This window comes from Megalobrama amblycephala, linkage group LG2 (assembly GCF_018812025.1).
Source record: "Megalobrama amblycephala isolate DHTTF-2021 linkage group LG2, ASM1881202v1, whole genome shotgun sequence".
Taxonomy (NCBI): domain Eukaryota; kingdom Metazoa; phylum Chordata; class Actinopteri; order Cypriniformes; family Xenocyprididae; genus Megalobrama; species Megalobrama amblycephala.
The window spans coordinates 32,670,643-32,692,980 of NC_063045.1; the positions used below are offsets into that span (position 1 = coordinate 32,670,643).

The following is a 22,338-nucleotide window of genomic DNA, read 5'->3' on the forward strand; positions in this document are numbered from 1 at the left end:
GACATTTAATTTCAGAGCTGCTATGATACGTACAACAACACATGTCAGAATCATGTTGATCTGTTTCAAATAAAACTGAATGCACTTTTACTTTGAAAGTGTTGCGTAAAGTGCAAGAAGCAAAGTAATTTCTGACGGAAATTTAGTTTAGTCAACACAAAATCAAAAATGGCCCTAGTTTAGTTTAGTTTACCTACTACTACTATGAAATAAATGAATTATTTTGCAGACTAGCACTATTAGATCAACGTAATTGATTTTAATCTAACTGATGTGAAGGAATACACATTTCTAGACTTCTGAGAAGAGCTTCCTGGCTTTGTGAAGTAGGGTCAAAGTTTTATTAATGAGCGTTGAGGTTGTAAGCCGGATATTGTCAAGCCACTATACAGAACAAGTTTGAGGTACAAAAGGAAAGCACTTGTTTTCCCACATCTGCTGAGCACATGGCACTGGTGCAGTATGGAGAGTGAAGGTTAGATGAGTGTGTTCCATGTTTTTTTTTTTTTTTTTTTTATGTATTTTTGAGTACTATAGTGAGGCTTTACAGAACAGTACTTTACATTAGTTTTCGTAGTTTTGTATTGGTTTTTCTGAACAAACACCACATTATTTAATAATATTATACACTTGTTGGCACATTTTAAAGGGTTTAAATGGAAGGGCTTCTGAGAAGCATCATAAGATCTTTTGTCAAGCCAACCATATTTTTTTTTTTTAGTACTTTCCTAAGAATGACATTATATTAATTTAATTTGACTGGATCTGTTGAATTGATAGGAGTCCTTTGATGCATAGATTCTTAGATTAAAGATAATTTGAATTTGTGTTGTGCGGGGATTGAGTTGTCTTTAGTTGCTATTAATGTCATGTTTTGTAGAGTTTGTGTTTCCTCTAGATTGAGCTCAATAAATAATTTGTCACTAAAGTTAATTATATTGAGAAACATTTCCACAGAGTTAATTTAGGTTTGTACCTCTAGACCAAAAAGACTAGAACATGTCCATTTAAATAAATAGTTTTGTTGGACAAACTTAGTAAATTTAAGTTCTTGTGTCAGATAACTACTAGCTAGCAATAGCACATGTTAGCATGCCTAGTGGTTGACTGATATATTGCCAAGGCAGCTATATCTGCTGATATTTGGCTTCTTTTTTTTTCTTTTTTTTTAAACATCGTTTTGCCATTTAAGTTTTCCTGTTTGGCCGATGTGTTGGAAGGGGGACCTTTATTTTGACGCCGTTGAGAAAGGCAGTGCTTGAGCACACAGTGCTCCCATTCTCTGTCTTCATTAGTTATGGTCTCTCTTTAACAGTTTTGTCTCATACGTTAGATAGAACTGTTAAAAAAAGAAAGTAAACTGTGTATGCGTGTAAGTGCGTCAGTGAATGGTTTTACCCTTGTTAATTTTGGACCTTTATGACTTGAAGATAAACTCAAAATATCAGATCATTTGTTTTGCAATGTAAATGGTGCATTTTTAGTTTTCATTGTCCGTGAATCACATTAAAATATTTATGCTTTGTGTAATGTGTGCTACATTTGTTTTCTCGAAGAAAAATGGCATTTTGAGGGCTGATTTGGCCATTTCACAAGCCAGGATATAAATGGTTTGCAGTATGGCGTGTAGTGAATACTAAAGCTCTGACGTGCAAGAAATTTAATGAAGTACATAGAAGTTTATTGAGTTCTGGAATTATTACAATTTATCAATGTAAACAGTCAGCAATGTTGGTAAAATATAAACATATTCATTATAAGTGATAGTTTGTTAGCTTGTAAAAATGTAATGCTCCTAAATGCAAAAGTATTGAAAAAATATTTATAATTAAATGAAAAAATCTTAGGTAAATGGATCACTAATGGTTCGAGCAATTTCACACTGATACAATAGATGGTGCAATGCACCTTTCAGCTGCTCTGACATATTATAACATTTTTTCAGGTTTCTGTAGAGTTTAGTGTTTGTATTCACTTGTGCATTTTGTTTTTATTTTGAGCAATATGAAATCTTTGTGTGTGTGATGGAGTGAGATGAGTGTTTTCAGTGACTTTATATATGCAGTAGCTCTAGATGCAACACAAAGCTCAAATCTTATTGGCCGACACAGTTTATCACTGAACAAAGAATTAAAAATGATGTTGATGGCCACATGTTCGCTCCATAGAAATAATCTTTGTGCCACTGAATATTTGTGTTTGGTGTGAAAGAGCCTTAAGCTACTTTTTTTACAACGCAACTGTACTCAGACTAGACAAGTAAAGTACTATTTATATATTACTTGCCCTGATTGCTTCTCACTTGAAGTTAAGTTGATAATCTAATTGCAGGCCAAGTTTACGAAATCCACAGCAGTTTACATTAAACCACAGAAAACAAACCATAAATTCAAAGAGAACAACAATGCACAATAAGTGCATTACACACACATACACAGTATTGGCCAAAAGTGATGTATAGAGGGGATATTTGCTTCTAATGATACTTCAGGTTCTCCTCTATAAAGAAGTATGCTATATTGGAAAGAAGAATCCAACTTAGTTATGGTACTGAAATGACAAAATTATTTGGCAAGAAAGGCAAACTCCAGCAGTCCTGGGTAGATTACTTACAAACTATAGGCAGTTACAGTTTGCAAATTACATGATAAAAATTGTATTCTGGCTATTTTGTGATTACTTTAAGATTACTTTTGGCCTAACTCATTTATCATATTGATTTGAATAGGACAGACAAAATATATATATTAAAATGAAAAAGAAGAAAAACATTCTGTGAATATGTAATCATGTAATCTATTAAAATGTAACTGTAGTCTGATCATAAGTATTTTAAAATGTAATATAATCCATTGTACCTTTTTTCAAATCTTGAACCCTGGGATAGTCTACACTAATGTGTTTACGCTTGAGGCCCAACAGTGGTCTTATTTTGGCTCTTGTGTCTGGTGATGTTGGTGTCATTAGATGGCTCTAAAGCCCAGGCCTCCCTGAGGGCTCGTCCTCGTTGTCTGAGATGAACGACTCTGCCATTTCCTGTCCGTGACACAACAGTCCTTTTAACTGCATGAAACCCCTGATGACCTTTCCAAATATGCTAAAGGTAGAGATTGTTTAGAAGATTAACTGGACCTGACTGAGTCATCTGTCCAATACTAGATAAGCTATTTTATTTTGGAAATAAAATATCATATTCCTGAAAGAACTTTGTTTACAGCAGTTGTTTGTATTATCTGCCAAATTAACTGTTGTTGTTTTATTTTATTGTGCACAAAGTTTTTTTTTTTTTCTTTTACCAAATTAATTTTGTTGTACATAAAACAACAAATGTGTTTTCATACAGAAACAACAGTTTTACTGTATTAGTGCATTCCAAGCCACTGGCCACAGGTCTAATGAACTAATGAAGTACATAGAAGTTTACGGAGTTCTAGAATTATTAAAATTTGCCAATGTAAACAGTCGGCAATGTTGGTAAAATATAAACATATTCATTATAAGTGATAGTTTGTCTTGATGCACAATTCCGATTTGGTGACTATATCCTTTTTTTTTTTTTTTTTTTTTTTTTTTTTTTTTTGACGACCCTCTTATATCATCCTTTAAGTGACCCGTGTCCAATATTTGCATTTACACTATACACTGGCAAAACAGCCCAAGATGTTCTGACCCGGAAAAGAAAGTAAAATGGCGCGATATGCAATGGATGCAGACGAAATGATTATATAATGCCTTTAAAGGTGCCCAAGAATGCTTTTTCACAAGATGTAATATAAGTCTAAGGTGTCTCCTGAATGTGTCTGTGAAGTTTCAGCTCAAAATACCCCATAGATTTTTTTAAAAAATTTTAACTGCCTATTTTGGGGCATCATTAACTATACACTGATTTTGGCAGCGCGCCGCCTCTTTAATTCGCCTGCTCCCTGCCACACGAGCTCTCGACTATATTGCAGTGCATTTACAAAGTTCACACAGCTAATATAACCCTCAAATGGATCTTTACAAGATGTTCGTCATGTATGCTGTATGCATGCTTCGAATTATGTGAGTAAAGTATTTATTTAGATGGTTACGTTTGATTCTGTGTGAGTTTGAGGCTGTGCTCTGTGGCTAACGGCTAATGCTACACTGTTGGAGAGATTTATAAAGAATGAAGTTGTGTTTATGAATTATACAGACTGCACATGTTTAAAAATGAAAATAGCGACAGCTCTCTTGTCTCTGTGAATACAGTAATAAACGATGGTAACTTTAACCACATTTAACTGCAACATGCTAATGAAACATTTAGAAAGACAATTTACAAATATCACTAAAAATATCATGATGTCATGGATCATGTCAGTTATTATCGCTCCATCTGCCATTTTTCGCTGCTGTTCTTGCTTGCTTACCTTGTCTGTGCACAGATCCAGACGTTAATTCTGCCTTTCCTTGTCTAATGCCTTGAACATGGGCTGGCATATATGCAAATATTGGGGTCATACATATTAATGATCCGGACTGTTACGTAACAGTCGGTGTTATGTTGAGATCCGCGTGTTTTTAAGTCTTTTAAACAAATGAGATTTATATAAGAAGGAGGAAGCAATGGGGTTTGAAACACAATGTATGTCTTTTCCATGTATTGAACTCTTGTTATTTAACTCTGCCGAGGTAAATTCAAATTTTGATTCTAGGGCACCTTTAAAGGTCAGCAAAACATTGCTCTTGTAAGGCGGAGAGAGCCATTAGTGTCATGTGATCACAGTTCATGTCCACCTGAGTTGACGTTGTTCGCCTCCGTCACTTTTTCAATGATGTACAACTCTCATTTACTGGGGAATATTTGATTTGACCACTTACATGGCAGACGCAAATGCACATATCCGATTCATATCAGATTTATTTCCACATATGAGTGAGGCCTGAAACTGATCTGAGAATATCGGAATTCATGAGGTTTTTCCTGCTTACACGTTCACATGTCATATCTGATCTGAATTAGGTCACTTGAACCATGCAGTGTAAATGGGGCCTTATAGACTTATGTCTTAATCTTGTGCAAATCTAAACCTCTGTTTGGGCATTCAGTTTGAGTTAGCAGTTTAAATAAGAAAAGTGAGTTTTGTAAATCCGTTTACTGTGTTGGTACTGATGCCAGTCAGTAATTTACGTTATAGACACTTTGGTCCCACTTTATATTAGGTGGCCTTAACTACTGTGTACTTGCATTTAAATTGATCATTTGATACAATGCACTTATTGTGTACATACATGTTTTTACATTGTACTTATTGTACATATATTTTAAAAACACCTGCATGTAATTACATCTGTAATTAATTTCTGTAATTACATTTATAATTACACTGTTGACCCATTCCTTACACCTTAACCCTCCCTTAAACCTACCCATACCACTAAAGCTTTCCCTAACCTTACCCGTATCCCACCTCAATAGCAGCAAAAGTGTTTTGCAATTCAATATGAACCCAATAAGTACATTGTACTTATTTTTTGATGTAAGGCCACTTAATATAAAGTGGGACTGACACTTTTACTGTAAACATCAACAAAACCAGTCTGTTTTAGTGCAGAAGCTGCACAGTGTGCAACTGACAATGAATCTGACAATGATCTAGAACTGTGAAAATCCTTTATAAAACTATGAATTAACTGAATAGAGTTGTTTGGAAATCTGATTTACACTGGACACACTTTTTTGCATACAGAACAAATTTGGGATTCTGTCCAAACCTGTGGAAGAACAAAGACATTCCAGCCCTGATAACGGAACCAAACAAAATAAACTGAAAGATGCATGCAATGAATACAAAGATATTTTAAGCGCTCATAACGTCTGGAGAGAAATGGTACAAACACTGGGAAATGCTGAAACTTTCCTTTGCCTGTATTCATACACTCCATCAAACATTTCAGGGTTAAAATGTGATTCTCAATACCCAACCATAACAGACTCTCTAAATTACTGCTTCAGTTTCCTAACTTGTTGGAATACCATTTGGGAAATTCTGGCTTCTCAGCAAAGTTCTGCAAGATAAAGTGCTGTAAAGCGTACAATTGCCAACAACAAAAGTTTTATTAGCACCGTTGGATGCACATGTGTAAGGATCATTTTGAAACTCTGGTTTCCGCATCTGTTAGAGCGGTTTTGTGGGAGTTGTACATCTGTGAAGGTCTCTCCCCAGAGGCGTGTAGTTGGCTATTGACAGGCTGGAGGTGATGAAAACCAGAAGATGTCTCAATAAAGGCCCAGTGGTTCTCAGACCTGCTCGAGCAAGTCCAGCAATGCGTGACCAAACATCTTTCCATTTCCATTTATGCTTTTAATGAACAGGTGGCATTCATCTTTTTATGAACTCTAAATAAGTGTATCTTCTACAATAAGGCAACTGTATGTTTTGGATATGTTCTACAGTGCCTCCTCTGTTAATATATAAACTATTTGACCAGAAGTATATTGCCAAACCCTTCTAATTAACTAAGTAGTGTTTGCTATTCTAACCATTTCTTTGGGGTCTTAAAGGGCTAGTTCACCCAAAAAGGAAAATTCTTTCAGCATTTACCAGCATTTACTCGCCTTCATATCGTTGCAAACCCATAAGACTTACATTCATTTTCAGAACAGGGCAGTTTAATCCAAGTCTTTTAAAAAGAAATTATCAATTTATATGATGAACAGATTCCATTTAGAATTTTATACTGAACAAATATTGTTGTACAATTTACTTAGAAGTGATTTTCACTCAGAAATTGCTAGTAAATTTCACAGTTCATTTCACACATTTAATTAAGCATGAAATTTTGAAATAATATTTTTAAGTAGTATTTTTCTTGTAAACTGTACTCCAATGATCTTTATTTACAATTTTGAAAAGTCATGTTTTACAGTTTATTCACATACAAATATAGAGAGAAACACATGCATACAGCATATGGATTACATGGATTACTTTTACAATGTCTTTATGTGCTTTTTGAGTCTTTAAAAATGGCTACATGGACACTATAATACTACAAACATAAAAATATAACTCAAAATGATAAAAATATAATATAATATAATATAATATAATATAGTACAACATTTTAACTTTAGGTTGAAGTTTTGATAAATCGCTCTTTGACAGGTTACAGAACTGCTCGTAAAAGTAAAGGTTCTTTATTGGCATCAGTGGTTCCATAAAGAAGCTTTAACAACAATGTAATCTTTCCATTGCACAAAAGGTTCTTTATAGGAAAAGGTTTCTTCCGATTATTAAATTGGAATCTTTCCATTGCACAAAAGGTTTTTGTGTGTACTAAGAAAATCTCTGGACAGTTCTTTGTGGAAGTCAGAACAGTTTATCTGAGGCATTGCTGTGAATAACCCCTTTTAGGATTGTTAAGAGCACTGAGTGTTTTTCTTTGAGGATGGCACACAAAATAGTGCGACTCAATGGCTGCCTCATGTAAATGGAATTTATTGCTTTGTTCTAATAACAGGGTGGTTTCTTAAATAAACTTATGTTGGCAGACGATCCACAAATCTGGTCTGTAACATATCAGATGAAGCACTCTGAAAGTTTCCTCCCCTTCCTCCCTGTTGAATATTGCCCACTGCCCCACTTTGGGTGACTTTTGCCAACATCATAATCATATGAGCATTGCAGAGCTATAGACTGTGGAGACTGCTCTCTGAGGTGGAAAGTTTAAGGTCTCCTTGTGTCAGCGGATGTAAATTGTAGCACGTCGTCTGACACGAGCCAGTGAGGTGGGCTGCAACTGCCTGACGTTTTGTTAGTGTGAGTTTTGTCAGCTTTCCAGCTGGAGCATTAAATGCTTTCAAAAGGTCATTGCTGGATGTTAGAGCCACTGGTGCAGTTAGTTTGAGTTTGACACAGATGCATGTATACAATACCATGTTTCTGTAACGCCTAAGCTCAGCTTTACTTACAGACCAGAACATATCTCCTTGTTTTTGTTACAATGACCATGACATGATCATGAACATGACAACGGATGTTTTTTATTAATTAATTATAACCATTCAACACTACAACATAATTGAAAGCTATCATTTGTAATATTTTGTAGGCTTTAAAAATATATAAAACTTTTAATTTAAGTGAACTTAAATCAATCTTCACTTGAACCCATTGCAATAAATGTCACATTTAGCTGTGCCTTTAATATATCAGGGCTCAAGTAAAATTTTGGATTTGTCGTTATTTGAATTGTCTCGTAAATACCAAAGTGGAAGTTTTTTGGAAAGCTGTGACTGCCGCTGTACGCCATAGAGTTCAGCGCATTGGGCAGTGCTGTGATCTCCACATTAGGTGATCATATTTGCACTATGCTCCTCATTTTATGTGATGACCTATTACACTTTATATATTTAGTCTTGTTATGACTACCAGCATTCCTGCAGATAAACACACTGCCCAGAGGGAGTTTATGTGTGTGGAGAGAGCTGTTATTATCCCATCATTTGTGTGGAAGATCTGAGCAAAGCTCATATGCTGCCATGTAATTACAATTTTGCCGTGAAAAAATACTCTACTCTAATGGAATCCCATCTGACTTCGTTTTTAGTGTGAAAGACCTTGTTTAGTGACAAATGTTCTGTTTCCTGTCTCGACACTAGTCCATTTAGGAGTTATGACATTACACATGCACAGCTCTATCTCACACACCCACTAATGCACTCATTTATTGCATTCTTTAACTCTGTCACAAACTCTAGTTGCCTCATTGTCTATGTTGTACATGGTTAACTGAATTTTATGGTAAATCCTAAATAGTGGTCAACAAACTTTTTTCAATTTTTGAGACACTTTTCAGAGACTGGAGTTGGAAAAAAAATAGGCATTGAAGAACAAAACCTGCACGTCATCCACTGACATGGGCTGCATTGTCCAAAAGCATCATGAGCTAAGTTTATCATAGAGAATGGTCTCCACGATCAACTTGGGCTCAAGGTGCTTTTGGGAAATGCAGCCATGGTCTTTTTTTAACAAATGTCACAAGTGAGTGTTAATACTTTTGGTAATTGGCTAAACAGGCACTGTTATCATCTCAATCGATTATCGTACAATGGTTAATTTTAGCCAATTAATCGGGCAATTGGCAGTCTTGCTTAGTTAATTCCTAAAGTATATACTCTACTAAGGGCAAACAATAGCACACAGAAATTGGATGGATGGATGGATGGATGGATGGATGGATATGAATCATATAAATGATAGATAAATTAATCATATGAATAAATGTAAAGTTATATAGATACAGTACTGTAAAAATTATTATTTTTAAAGTTGTAAAAAAGACATTAAAGACATTAAACATGTTCACATGGAAATACTATTTCAGTCTTTCTACTTGAAAATTTCACATTTAATTCAATGTGTTACTTGCTGGTTCTTTGTAATTGTTTGTGAAATTTACTGGCAATTTCTGAGTGAAAATTGTTTCAAAGTAAATCCTGCACAAAATTAATATCTAATCTGTATCTATATCTATATCTACAGTGCTCAGCGTAAATGAGTACACCCCCTTTGAAAAGTAACATTTTAAACAATATCTCAATGAACACAAAAACAATTTCCAAAATGTTGACAAGACTAAGTTTTATCTAAGTTTTATACATCTGTTTAACTTATAACATGAAAATAAGGATAATAATATAACTTGGAGAACAAAATTTTCAGTTTTACTCAAATTAGCAAAAATGAGTGCACCCCACTGAAAATCTCTGGAGCAAAGCTAAATTTTAGACTTCAAATGTCTAATTTAACAAGAATTCAACCACGGGTGAGTCTAATTATTCATTACTCAGGTGTCCAGCAGACAGTTGACTATAGAGGGTATGCATGTGACGTCACCGTCAACCGTTATGACTGTGGTTGCACCCAATGAGTGGCAGCATTGGTTTTCAGCGTGAATGCCGCAAAAAACACACAAAACGCATCCAAAACGGGAAAGAGCTTTGCGATTAACTGTACAAATAACTTTGACACAAAATCTGAGGTATAATTTTACAGACTGCCAAAAGCTATAGGAAAAAAAGCAAATGGATCGCTGCAATTCACAGAAACAACTGGACTCCAGGCAGAGAAACGTGGATTTGCAGTTATCATTTTGTGTCAAAACATTGGATTGTGAGGTAAAATCATACCCTATATATTGTATTGTTATATATTGTGTTGTCAATTCATCAATTAAATATTTACCATCTTATATTCTGCATAATTGGGTGTTTTTAAATAAACACTGACAAAGACTATACAAGTTTTAGGGCTGGACAATATATATATAACATTGATATAAGTGATCACTCCGATTTAGACTTACCTATATTGTAGTTACATAAAGCATTTACAGGCAGATTTGTTTTATGTATTTCCCCGGCGTCGAATTCAGGCACATATAAATGTAAGGAAACAGGATTCTTGGCTGCATGTCAATATCCATGGATTAGGTTAGCACTGTATATCTATATCTATAGCCAAATCTAAGATATAGATTTAGATTTACTTATTTTTATAGATTTACTTTTTCTGTATTGAATGAAATACAGGTGTATTTGTAGTTTTCATTTCTCTCAGCTTATCTGCCATTATGACAAGCATTTTCACTAAGCTCATCACAATGCTTTTTCTGTGAACACATGTAATTCTGCTTTCGAATCTGGCTCTCTTAGCAACACTTTGCTGCCTTCTATCTATTCTTTGTATTAGATGGGTGTCTAGAAATATATATCTCTGAATTACATGCATCTGTTTTCATGTAAATATTTTTTTTTGGTTCGGATTCCAGAAACTTCCTTCAATACATTGATTTCAAATTGTAATCCCCCGTTGAATTGATTTTAAAGATCTAATATTGCCTTTGTTAGAGTAGCTGGATAGTGTACTGTATATCTGGCAGGTTCTGCTCAGATTTTCAGAATGTTGCTGGCCTTGAGGGGGAAAAACTGGATGGTTTGAACTGCAAACAAATGTTTGCTCTTACCATCTCTTTTGAAGTCTGTTTCCAATGGTCTTGCCAGCAATTGTTTACTGTGTGATGGTGGTCCTCAAGTTCGTGTATTAAAACAGATTTGATTGATTGATTTTCTATGTAAGAAACTGTGAGCACTTTTTAATTCAGTACCTGAACTTGTTTTGTGAATTTCTTGTGATTTGTTAAATGACTACTGAATGGATGGATTATTTGAGTTGCTGGATTATCTCTATTTGGCACTCTCTGGTAACGAGTAAGACTTTTTGAGAGACACCAATTTAATTTTTTTTGCCACTTTCTTTCTTTTTTCTTTAAATATATTTTGTCTGTACATTTTATATGCAACCTGCAATCCTGACCACTCTTAAATAAATACTACACCAAAATCGCCCAGGTTGTTAACCACCATGTACATGATGGGACATAGTGTGTAATTTGAAAATAAATCTTAAGTGAAAAAAATTACAGCGTGACATTCTGCTTTTGGTTCAGGGCCATTGGCAATTAGCTTTTTGGTTACAAGCTGAACAACTTCCAGTGGCCTCGCATGGTATATGAAAGCTACACTGAAGATGTAGTAAAGTCAGTATGAAAACCTGACCACACAACCACAGCATTATAGAAAAAATTCTCTATAGCATTTAGTTTAACAAACAAACAAACAGCCGGTAATTAAACAGTTTTTCTTAGTACAAAGATTGTGGATTATGTCATGGCATTGTGGTAATACTGAATTAAATGAAGTTGCTCTTAAAATCGGTGTCTATGTCAAATTTTTTAAGGTTTTAGTTACAGTAGCTACAGTATACCGATTCTGCGACCCTACATGGAACAAGTGGTTTGGAGAATAAATGGATAGTCAGGAATTGCAGGGCTTGATTTGATGTTGTCACATGATATTGTAGGATTGGACGTCATGTTGAGCTTTGGTGAATTGATGGGTGATTGTTGCCTTTTAGTTGCCAATTTGAAACAATGCTGGCTTTGATGTAAGTCTCAGATGTCCTTTAACACTATTGGAAGAAGTGAATCTCGAACTAATGAGCCACTGCTGACCTCACTAACCATATCAACCAACTGTTAAGTAAATGGATCTAAGGAAACTTGTTTTGGGCTTTTTCCTTCTTTAAATGAGTAGTAGGTAAGAAAACAAATGGCTCAGGAATGTCGTAACGATCCTTTCACCAGGTCATTGCTTATGTGGCCTCTGCTTGTCAGGAACCACCAGGAGCTGTTTTTCATGCTTGGCACCTCATGCTAAGTACATCTGCAGATGTGCTGGTAAACCAGGTCTGGAAGTGAATTGTCCTGGTGTCTTTTTGCAGACCAGAACTGACGATTAAGTGATTGAACTCAATAAGGCCAGGAATGTGCCCAGTCAGAAAACCCGAAAGGTACAGAATCCTCCTTTTAAAAGCTTACACAGTTTCTCATATATGGTCAGGCCCTAAACAAAACATCTAATTTGTGGAAGAGAATGCAATGTTCTTCTCAATTTGTTACAATTTAACTAAGTGGGTTCTTAGCAGTTTTGTTGTACCCAATGAGTTCAGCTTCTCCAATGTTTCTCCCCTTTATCCCACTCCTTGATTTTATGAATCTGGCAACCAGTTCCTGTTTAAACGGTTCTCCAGAGGACAAGATGGAGTGTTAACAAGCTTCTACATTCTCAGTCTGGCTGAGGGTGTGCTGCCCCCATCCTGGAGCCGGACTCTCCCACGGGGGCGACTCTGTGTACTGCAGCCATCGTGCTGTTTGCCATCACCTCTTTATGAGCACCCAGAGCGGCCTGCTTGCCGACAGTTGCCAGGCGAGTAATTCGCTCAAAAAGGAGAATCCGCTGTGAAAGGTGGTGATTCAGAGGGTTGAGTGCTCGCAGGCACCCCGAGCCAAAATAATTAGATCAGCGTCTTTTCCCAGGTCTCGACACTGGCCCTTTTGTTGGCCTCCCTCCAGTGTGGTGGCAGCCTACTGATTACTGCTTTGGGCTGCTTAGACGAAGGTTGCAGGTTCAGTCCTTAAGTAGAGGTGTCTTGGGAACTGATAAGATACAGTGACTGTAGACATTACAAGAAATTACAAAAGAAAATACAAAAACTTAAAAAGTCATTATTAGAGTGATTATTAGTGTTCTCTTCTGTGAGATTTCTTTCATTTCAGCACATATTGCTGAGCTTGTTTTGGTGTATAGAAGTAATTCTATATAACCTTTTTCAGTTCTACAGAACTGAAAGTTCTACAGCATTATTTTGAAATATCAATGCTTGTATTAACTTAAAAATCTGATTGAACATGGATCTACAATTAAACAACTTCGGGCCTCAAGGTACAGGGTTGAGAAACACTATAAAGCATTATAATTTTCTATTTAGTAGCATGATTGTTGTAGTGTTGTTGTATGTGTACAACAAATGATTATGATTAGTCAAATGAGGTGATTAGCAGAGAGCAAATTCATGCGAGCTCAAAACCAGTTATAGAGAAGTTGTGAACAAGCCTAAGCCTAACTTGGTCTTTATTTGTCAGTGTACATGTAAATGACCTTGCTTTCCAGACAAATAACATGTGCTTATTCATATATTCATCTCAGTTTGCTCTCACAAGTCCTTGCCAAAGTCAGCCTAATTATTCACTTTGTTGTGCCTTAGGCTTTTCCAAGACCAGGAATCCTTTTGCACATTATTTGAGAGCGGAAACACCTGTTCAGTGCTCTAAGGTGCTAAACTACATGTGTTTTTATTATTATTTTTAATTAAACAACTGTAATTGTGGTTCAACAGAAATGGAAACAAGCATTTCTTTCTGAATAATATGCTGTCTTCAGAATTTTACTGCACAGATCTGCTTAATTATTTGTATTGACTCAGTATTGGTGTCCACATCAACCGACACTAACATTCTGTTTGTTGTAAGTGTGTGGTGCAATTTTATCGTCTGTTGTTTTAAATGCTCAAGCACTTTTTGAAGTGAAGTTGATACTGATTGGGTGTAAATGTTTTTATCATTCATCAGCTGGAAAAATGTCATTCTAATGGTGAGACCAAAGATCTCATTCCTCTGTGTCTCTTTATAGTGATTGTCCTTTAGAGTTTCTCATTTATGGACATGATGTGACCATCTAGTTAAATTTTGCTTTTTGAAAGTGTCACTAAATTAAAAATTTGAATTGCGTTTGATAGTGCAGGAGCATTCTGAATTTCACTGTTGAGCAGAAAAATATGCTATGATAAGGATAATGCTGGTTTTCTGAAACCTTTCCAGTTCTGCTGTGCTTTTTGCCGATTCCATTAATAATCCACTAATGGATTCTTGTAAAATGTGTACATTCTAAAAGCATCCTTTTCTGTTATGGGACTCATGCCTTTGGATTGTGCAATAGTTTCAGGCATTGGAATGTTTAAAATATTTCATAGGCAAATTTTTTAACCTTAGTGTCGGTTCTTCCCTAGCCATTACCATCTGTGTGTTATGGCATATAATTATTTAAGATGGCATAAAATAGACAGAATTTAAAGTCTTAAAGATCAATGTTTGATCAGGAGAATCATCAACATCATCAGGATCCTCCTAATCTTTGCAGTTCTTTGTTTTAGAAAAGATGAATGTTAAATAGTCAATGTATATTTTGCATAAATAGTTGGATAATGTGCCTTTTGGCACCTTTACACATGCCCAAACCCCCAATCTGATTCCTTTATACAATCTATATCTGTATATACATTGGTGCATTGTGGTAGTACTGTAAATAAAGAAACAGGATGGGATCCTTTTCATTTAATGTATTGCAGTACGTTTGGGGTGAAATATGACCCATCTAATGTCTTCCATGTGGTGTGTTTGTTAGGACTATGTGGATGAGTCCTAATCACTCACTAATGGTTCAGCTGGCAGTGCATTATGGAATACTACTCGAATACAGCACTACTAGACCAGCTGTTTATAGCATGTCAAATGTGGTTTTCAACATGCACATTCCCAGCTTTGTTTTATTTGAGGATAATTTGCCTATTATGAAAAAAATAAAAACAATTTACTTTATTGGAACAGATGAAACAGGGAAATAATTGAGGGTGCATTGCAACATCATATTAAGCGAGCATAAATTATGCCCCATGTTTCTCATATGTAATGGTTCTCACATTGTTTTCAGTCTCAGAAGGAAGTCATTCCACACTGTTAAACAAGGATGTAATTTGCCCTTAACCACATACGGTGAGCTTGTTAAACACCGGCCCAGTTAAAGATTCTATGAAAACTCCACTAATATTGTCTGTGTGATTAACTTAATGTAGGGTATTTATGTAACATCTCAGAAACCACTCCGTCAGCAGTAATGTGATCTTCACAGTGTTTTATAATAAATATGATGTTCTTTTTGGAACAGATGAAGAATGAACTAAATGCTGTTTTAGGTGAAACCTGCAGGCTTGAAGCCGCCTAAAGTTGCTTTTGCTTGCAATGTAATGGTAATTGTAATGGTAATTTTCCGCTTAGAGACCCTGACTCTCAGTCTGATATTTTCTTTTCTTTTTTTCTCGTTTGTGCAAAATATGATCCAAGATGAAAAGAAGAAATCTTTCAACAATATATAGTTTAAAAATGAACATGCCAACTTGGAAATATGTATGTCTTTGTATTCATATTGGCATACTGTGAAAGTTCAATTTTCAAGTCTTTTTTTTTTTTTTTTTTTTTTTGTCAAGTTGTATTACAATACTCAGATATTTGATTTTATATGCCTCACAAAAATACTTTTGTTATTGACTATGTAGAAAAAGTATATTCAAGTCTGTATGAATTGCATGTTTGTTTTTTTAATAACCTGTTTATTGAATTCTAATATGGGTTTACTGTTGTTGTTGTTGTGAATTTGTATTGTGTAAACTCTAGAACTACAAGTTACTTCTACTGTGTTTATCAGAACAGATGCTAAAGTTTCACAATTTGATTATACTGAAGAAACGGGCAGAATATTTGTCCTCATAATTTGAGAGCACATTTTCCTTGTTATTCCTTGGTTATTTTAGCACAGGACTTTACTAATACTGCGCTAACAGTCTCCTCTCTGTTTTGCAGCGGCTGACATGAACCTGTCGGAGTCTGGAGAGATTGAGGCTCTAGCTGAGGCCCAAAGCGGAGGACTGCCAACAGCTGAAGGTAAAATAACACAAGGCCCCATTAAACTCCAGTCCAGAAAGCCTCATCCTGAGATTAAAACAACCAGTATATCCAGGTCACATTAACACTGTGTATTTATATTGCCTTTTAATTAACATTTTATATAATTATTATGCAGTTTAATGTACATTTGACGTTATCACATTCTCACAAACCGCCAATCTGGGAAATTCAAATCAAAAGTTCACCCCAAAATGCAAATTCTGTCATTTATTTACTGATGCTCTATATCTTTATTATAGTAGTGTCATGATAGTTGGCTCCACCCACAATGAAATCTTATTGGACAAAAATCCCACTCACATAGCTGTGTATTAAACATCTAATATGTTCTTATTGGCTTTTAAGACCCTTTCACAGCAAGAACAATATATATTAGTGTCCACATTAATGAATATAACTAGGGCTGTCAAACGATTAATCGTGATTAATCGCATACAAAATAAAAGTTTGAGTAATATATGTGTGAGTAATGTGTGTAATTAATATGTATATATAAGTACACACAAATTAATGTATATATTTAAGAGAAATGTTATTTATGTACAAAAAATGTATTTATATATAATATAAATTATATAAAAATATAAATAAATAAATATACTTGTAAATATTTCTCAAATATATACATGGATGTATTTGTATTTATATATACATAATAATTACACACACATATATTAGGCAAACTCAAACTTTAATTTTGTATGCGATTAATCGTGATTAATCATTTGACAGCCCTAAATATAACATTTGGTTAATTATATGCGTGCCTGCAGCTTTAAATGCTCGAGCTCTTTAACCCTTTAAACCCGAAATGTGCCTCCCATCCATCCATCCATCCATCCATCCATCCATCCATCCATCCATCCATCCATCCATCCATCCATCCATCCATCCATCCATCCATCCATCCATCCATCCATCCATCCATCCATCCATCCATCCATCCATCCATCCATCCATCCATCCATCCATCCATCCATCCATCCATCCCAACTCTTAACGAGTGCTGAGTCATCCCTATAAAGCGGAGCATATGTTAGAGAGTCGGACCAGTAACCCGAAGGTTGTGGGTTCGAATCTCTGTACCGGCAGGAAATGCAGGTCCAGGTGAGTGAATGAACAGCGCTCTCTTCCACACTCATTATCCACAAGTGAGGTGCCCTTGAGCAAGACACCAAACCCCCAGTCGCTCCCCGGGCGCCGCAGCAAAAATGGCTGCCCACTGTTCTGGGTGTGTGTTCAATACTCACTGCTGTGTGTGTGCGCACTTGGATGGGTGAAATGCAGAGCACAAATTCCGAGTATGGGACATCATACTTGGCTACACGTCACGTCACTTTCACTTTTTAATCCAACCAAACATGCCAAATACTATCCAGTATGTCCATAACTACATAGTATGTTAGAATAAGTGTGTCCCAAAGCATAGTATGTTGAACAGAGTATGCCAAAAGTCCCCGGATGATCTACTATTTCTGGTAGGAGTGTGGATCCGTGCACACTATAAAGGCGCTTTGGAGGAGGATTTGGTTCAGAACTACAAACACGAATAAAAAAGTGCTAAACTACAAACATGGCGGATATACGCTACCGACGGTTAATTAGAGAGGTTTAGATAAAGGGGTTTGAGTGACTAATAATCAACATTTAACCTTGTAAAAATATTTAATGTTATCAGTGTTATATTTCATCTACAACAAAGTGAACTTTTATGAAGATCCGTATGGCCATTAACTTTTAAATGCATCATTATGCAAAAATATGAGAGTTCTCCACATGAAAGACCAATGACTGGCAGATCAATGTGCAGCTACTTTTCTCACCAGTATGGTAGGAAATGAAAAGAAATGCAATGTGGAGGATGTTAACTGTGACAAGATGATTGACAGGCCATTTTATGGTGACAGGATGCACGTAACTGAGACAGAGCAGAGCGTCTGTTAAAGATACAATTTTATGACGTAATCGTATGTCCCAAAGCTTGTCTACTCTTCTGCTACACACTCAAAAGTATGTACTTTTTTCTTCACAAAAAGAGTACATACTTTTAGGGCGTAGTGTTAGTAGGCTAATTGGGACACAGCAAGAGAGTGATTCTAATGACATCATTCCTCTGTGATGTTATTGTTAAAGCTGTGGTGTGGACTCTAGAATGGTTATTAAGCCTTAGCCTTTATTTTGTTATTTTAATCTTGAATGCTGAACCAAAAATCTTTCTCTCTGCTGAAGCTCTGATTCTCATTCTTCATTACACTTATTCAAACTGAGGTGCCATTCATGTCAGAACCAATGCTGTTTACATGACATTAATAATTGAAATCAATGAAACAATTCCTTTATAACTGCATGATGGGTGTTCACGATAAAGTTTGGATCATGAAATGTGGCCTGCTGTGTCGAGCAGGAGTGTGTCTGCGTTTCTGCTTTCAGTGTGCATAAATCAGTGGGTTTCAGGAAAACCCAGCACTTTGCTCTGGCAGGCCTGTTTAATAGCAGCTCAGCAAAGGAGTGCTGCAGAGACTATTTGTGTTGGCCATGGGACCAAGGGGTCTGGGGACGAGAGGAGGCAGTAATAGTTTTCAGGAGAGTGAATGAATGTATGAAGGGCAGCGTTTCTAAACCATGCATTACCAATATGAACTCGAAGCAAGATCAAAATTCACAGTGGCTGCAAAGCATGTTAGTAAAATTAAATTAATTCCTATATCTAACCAGGTGCATAATAAAGCATTTTTTGAATCAAAGATGTCTCCATATTCGATAACCAGTTGTGACTGTCAACAGTGTTCTTCAACAAGACATTTTGTTAGTTTTTTTGATTTCTATTTTAATAGTGTTATATGCTAGTTAGCTCCACCCACAATAGATCTTGCTGGTCCACCAGTTTTAAATGTCCCTAAAACTCTAAACAGTTCAAGTAAGGCTAGGTATTGATACAGATTTTATGATTCAATAATAACCACTCAAAACAAAACTGTATACACAATTTTATATAAATTATACTCATTTAATTGGCACATCATTGAATGGCACGGGTTTAATAAACCCATACGTAAAAAATTAACCAGTTACATCACAAATGTTGAATATTTATTACAATAAAACAAATCAGCAACATCTGAAATGTTCCCATACATCACTTTGACTGACTTTGTTTACACTTAATTGTATTGAATGTGCACTTGCAGCGATATACAGTGGCATGAAAAAGTATGTGAACCCCTTGCAGAATCTGTGAAAATGAGAATTATTTTAATAAAATAAGTGATAAAATTAAAGTAAAATAACCCCATTCATAAGTATGTGAACCATTGATTCTCAATACTGTGTGTGGTTACCTGATGATGTTCTTCAGAAAAATCCTCCAGCTCCTGCAGATTCATCAGTTTTCAAACATTTTTGCATATTTGAACCCTTTCCAGCAGTGACTGTATGATTTTGAGATCTGTGTTTTCATACTGAGGACAGCTGAGGGACTCAAACATATATATATATATATATATATATATATATATATATATATATATATATATATATATATATATATATATATATATATATATATATATATATATATATATATATATATATTATGTGTGTGTGTTTATATGTATGTATATATATATACACACACACACACATTTTTACTGTATTTACAGATATTATTAATATAAAGGCCACTTATACAAAAAAAGCACATTTTCATGACTTTCTTAACACACTTTGTAAAAGTGTGCTTAGTAATAATGTGAAATTAAATAAAGTCAAATGACATAAAGTACATTTTAAATCCTTGTTTTAATCTTTTGCAATTGAGGCCTGGTTTTACAGACATGGCTTATTAAGCCAGGATTAGGCCTTAGTTCAATTAGGACATTTAAGTAGCTTTTGTAAATATGCCCTAGAAGAAAAAAAAAATTACTGGTGTGCATCTTGAAACAAAACAGTGGCACTGACATATTTTAAGATATGCTAGTGCAGGTTGCTTTCAGTTAAAACAGCTCAAACATGCACTTTAAGTCTGGGACTAGGTCTTGTCTGTAAAAACATTCCAAAACTTTCTGTTCAAACTTAAGTGTTCTTTTAAAATATATTATTTCCGTACTATTTTTGAAAGTACGCTAAAGTATACTTCTTTTTCAAATGGGTCGCTGGCTTCAGGGCTGCATATTACTCATATTACTGCATATCGTTTTAATGACATGTTTGGTATGTTTGATCAGTAATAACTTGGCAAATTCTGCTACAAATAATGTTTATTAAAGTTATATTTATGCAGCCACTGAAAAAATCTATAGACAAAAGATATATCTTTAAAATAGTCATTGTGATGCATTGAAAATTGTCTTAAAATCCTTTTTGTTCATCTTAAAGCTGCAGTCCGTAAGTGTTCTCAAATTGTTAATGTTAACATTGCGTGACTACGTTAGTGTGTAATATTAACGTTATCCAATTAGCATTATCCACTGAGTGAACCATTAAAATGTCTTACCTGTCCAGCAGAAAAAAGCAATCTCTGCATTCGTTTTAAACCTGTTCAAAACACAGACTTCATGCCACCTATCAAAAGCACTGCCGATATTTATTCTTGTTTTCACACGATCACATTCCCTATTTTTCTGTAGCCACTCCGCAGTCTGAAGTCTTTTGCTTTTTACTACTGGTTGATTCACCAGTTATCAAAGATACAATCCGCCATCAAAATGACATTTAATTATTCCAGCTACTGTTTAAAGAACCTACAAATGACCGCCACCAGCAGCATCCGGGGCTCCTTCTTTATGTATACAGATGTGACGTAATGATGCAAAGGCAAACTCGCATTTCCTACCAGTACCACTCAAATAAAAAAATAAAAATAAATAAAAAAACATTATTACAAGCTCCTAAGGTAAGGAGATGGCTTTGAACACTGGCTGGTTATGCACTTACTCAATAATTTATTGCAGTTTTAAAATATTGAAAATGTAGCATTTTGTGTTGCGTTTGAAGGCCAGAGGTTGGTTACATGGAGGGTTATAGTGGCTTGTCAGCACTGCTTGTGTTGTTTATCGTTCCAATCATGGCCGGCCACAAATAGTCAAACCCACTTAAACTCGCCTGCTAGCTGCACTTGCCAAACCTGGGCTACAGAGAGAGATATCTTGGAGACTTTTTTTCTTTTTGCATGACGGTCAACTGCATGATGGTCTGTTCCAAATATATTCTTGAGTCGTATTATTATTATTTTTTATTGTGATTATTATTATTAAGGCAGTAATGTTGGCTTCTCTAATTCGGCCTTATTGTTTTACTTCAACTTACCCCTTCCCTAGCCTGACACAAGCGAATGCTTTATTTTGTACTGTTCACAGCATGTTGTAACCCTGCTTGATTGCATGTACGACTTGACGTCTTCACAGTAGGTGCAGACATTGAACTTTTGTTTTGGTGTGCTTTTTGTGATTCATTTGCACTGGCACACATGCATGAGAAATAATGGACTTGTGTAATATTATTTTCACATTCTGCATGTTGTAACATGCTGACCTTACCTGAATGTAAGTCTAGCCACAGACGGTCTTGCAGCAGCGGTTCTTTGGAGAGTGCTGTGCTTCACTGATACGGAACACACTCATGTACAGTAGTAGACACTCTCATTGTCATGTCTTCAGAACGTCATCTGAGCATGATAACAACACCCTCGCTCATGTTTCCACACCGATTATAGATAGCAGAGTGCCTGTGACAACTTGCCTTTACCACAGTTGAGGGTGTCTCACTCATTCTCAGACTGCTTGTGTTTTCACAGCTTCTCCTCACTTTCTCAGTTTGGGTGTGCAACACAAATGGGCCTTTCATGCCTCAGTTTCTTTACAAATCTTCTGTGATGTGATGCAGATCTTGTCAACGCTGCCTTGTTTTGATGTTGTTATTTTTTTGTGTGTGTGTGTGTGTGTGTGTGTGTGTGTTTTTTTTTTTTTTTTTTTTTTTTTTTGGCTTATCCCTGTTGTCTTTTGTTGACTGTTGAATTATCTGCTTCTCAGGATCATTATGGTTTCATGTTGTTCCTAACTGTGTGTTTTCAGGGTTGCCTTAAGCCCAAAGTATACTTTGGTTTATACAAAAAAAAAAAAAAATGATTTTAATGTTTTAATAATTTTATCTTATTATTAATAGACTTTTTCATGG

General features: G+C 35.4%; 1 protein-coding gene across 2 annotated transcripts in view; it reads left to right on the top strand.

Annotated features, from left to right (window-relative positions):
• Positions 1 to 22,338, top strand: part of ror2 (receptor tyrosine kinase-like orphan receptor 2) — an 85,377-nt gene that overhangs the window by 41,542 nt on the left and 21,497 nt on the right. For both annotated transcript variants that reach the window (XM_048171155.1, XM_048171147.1), the window contains exon 2: positions 16,063 to 16,143. In XM_048171155.1, the coding sequence (XP_048027112.1) occupies positions 16,063 to 16,143 (81 nt within the window). The remainder of the gene's footprint in view (positions 1 to 16,062; positions 16,144 to 22,338) is intronic.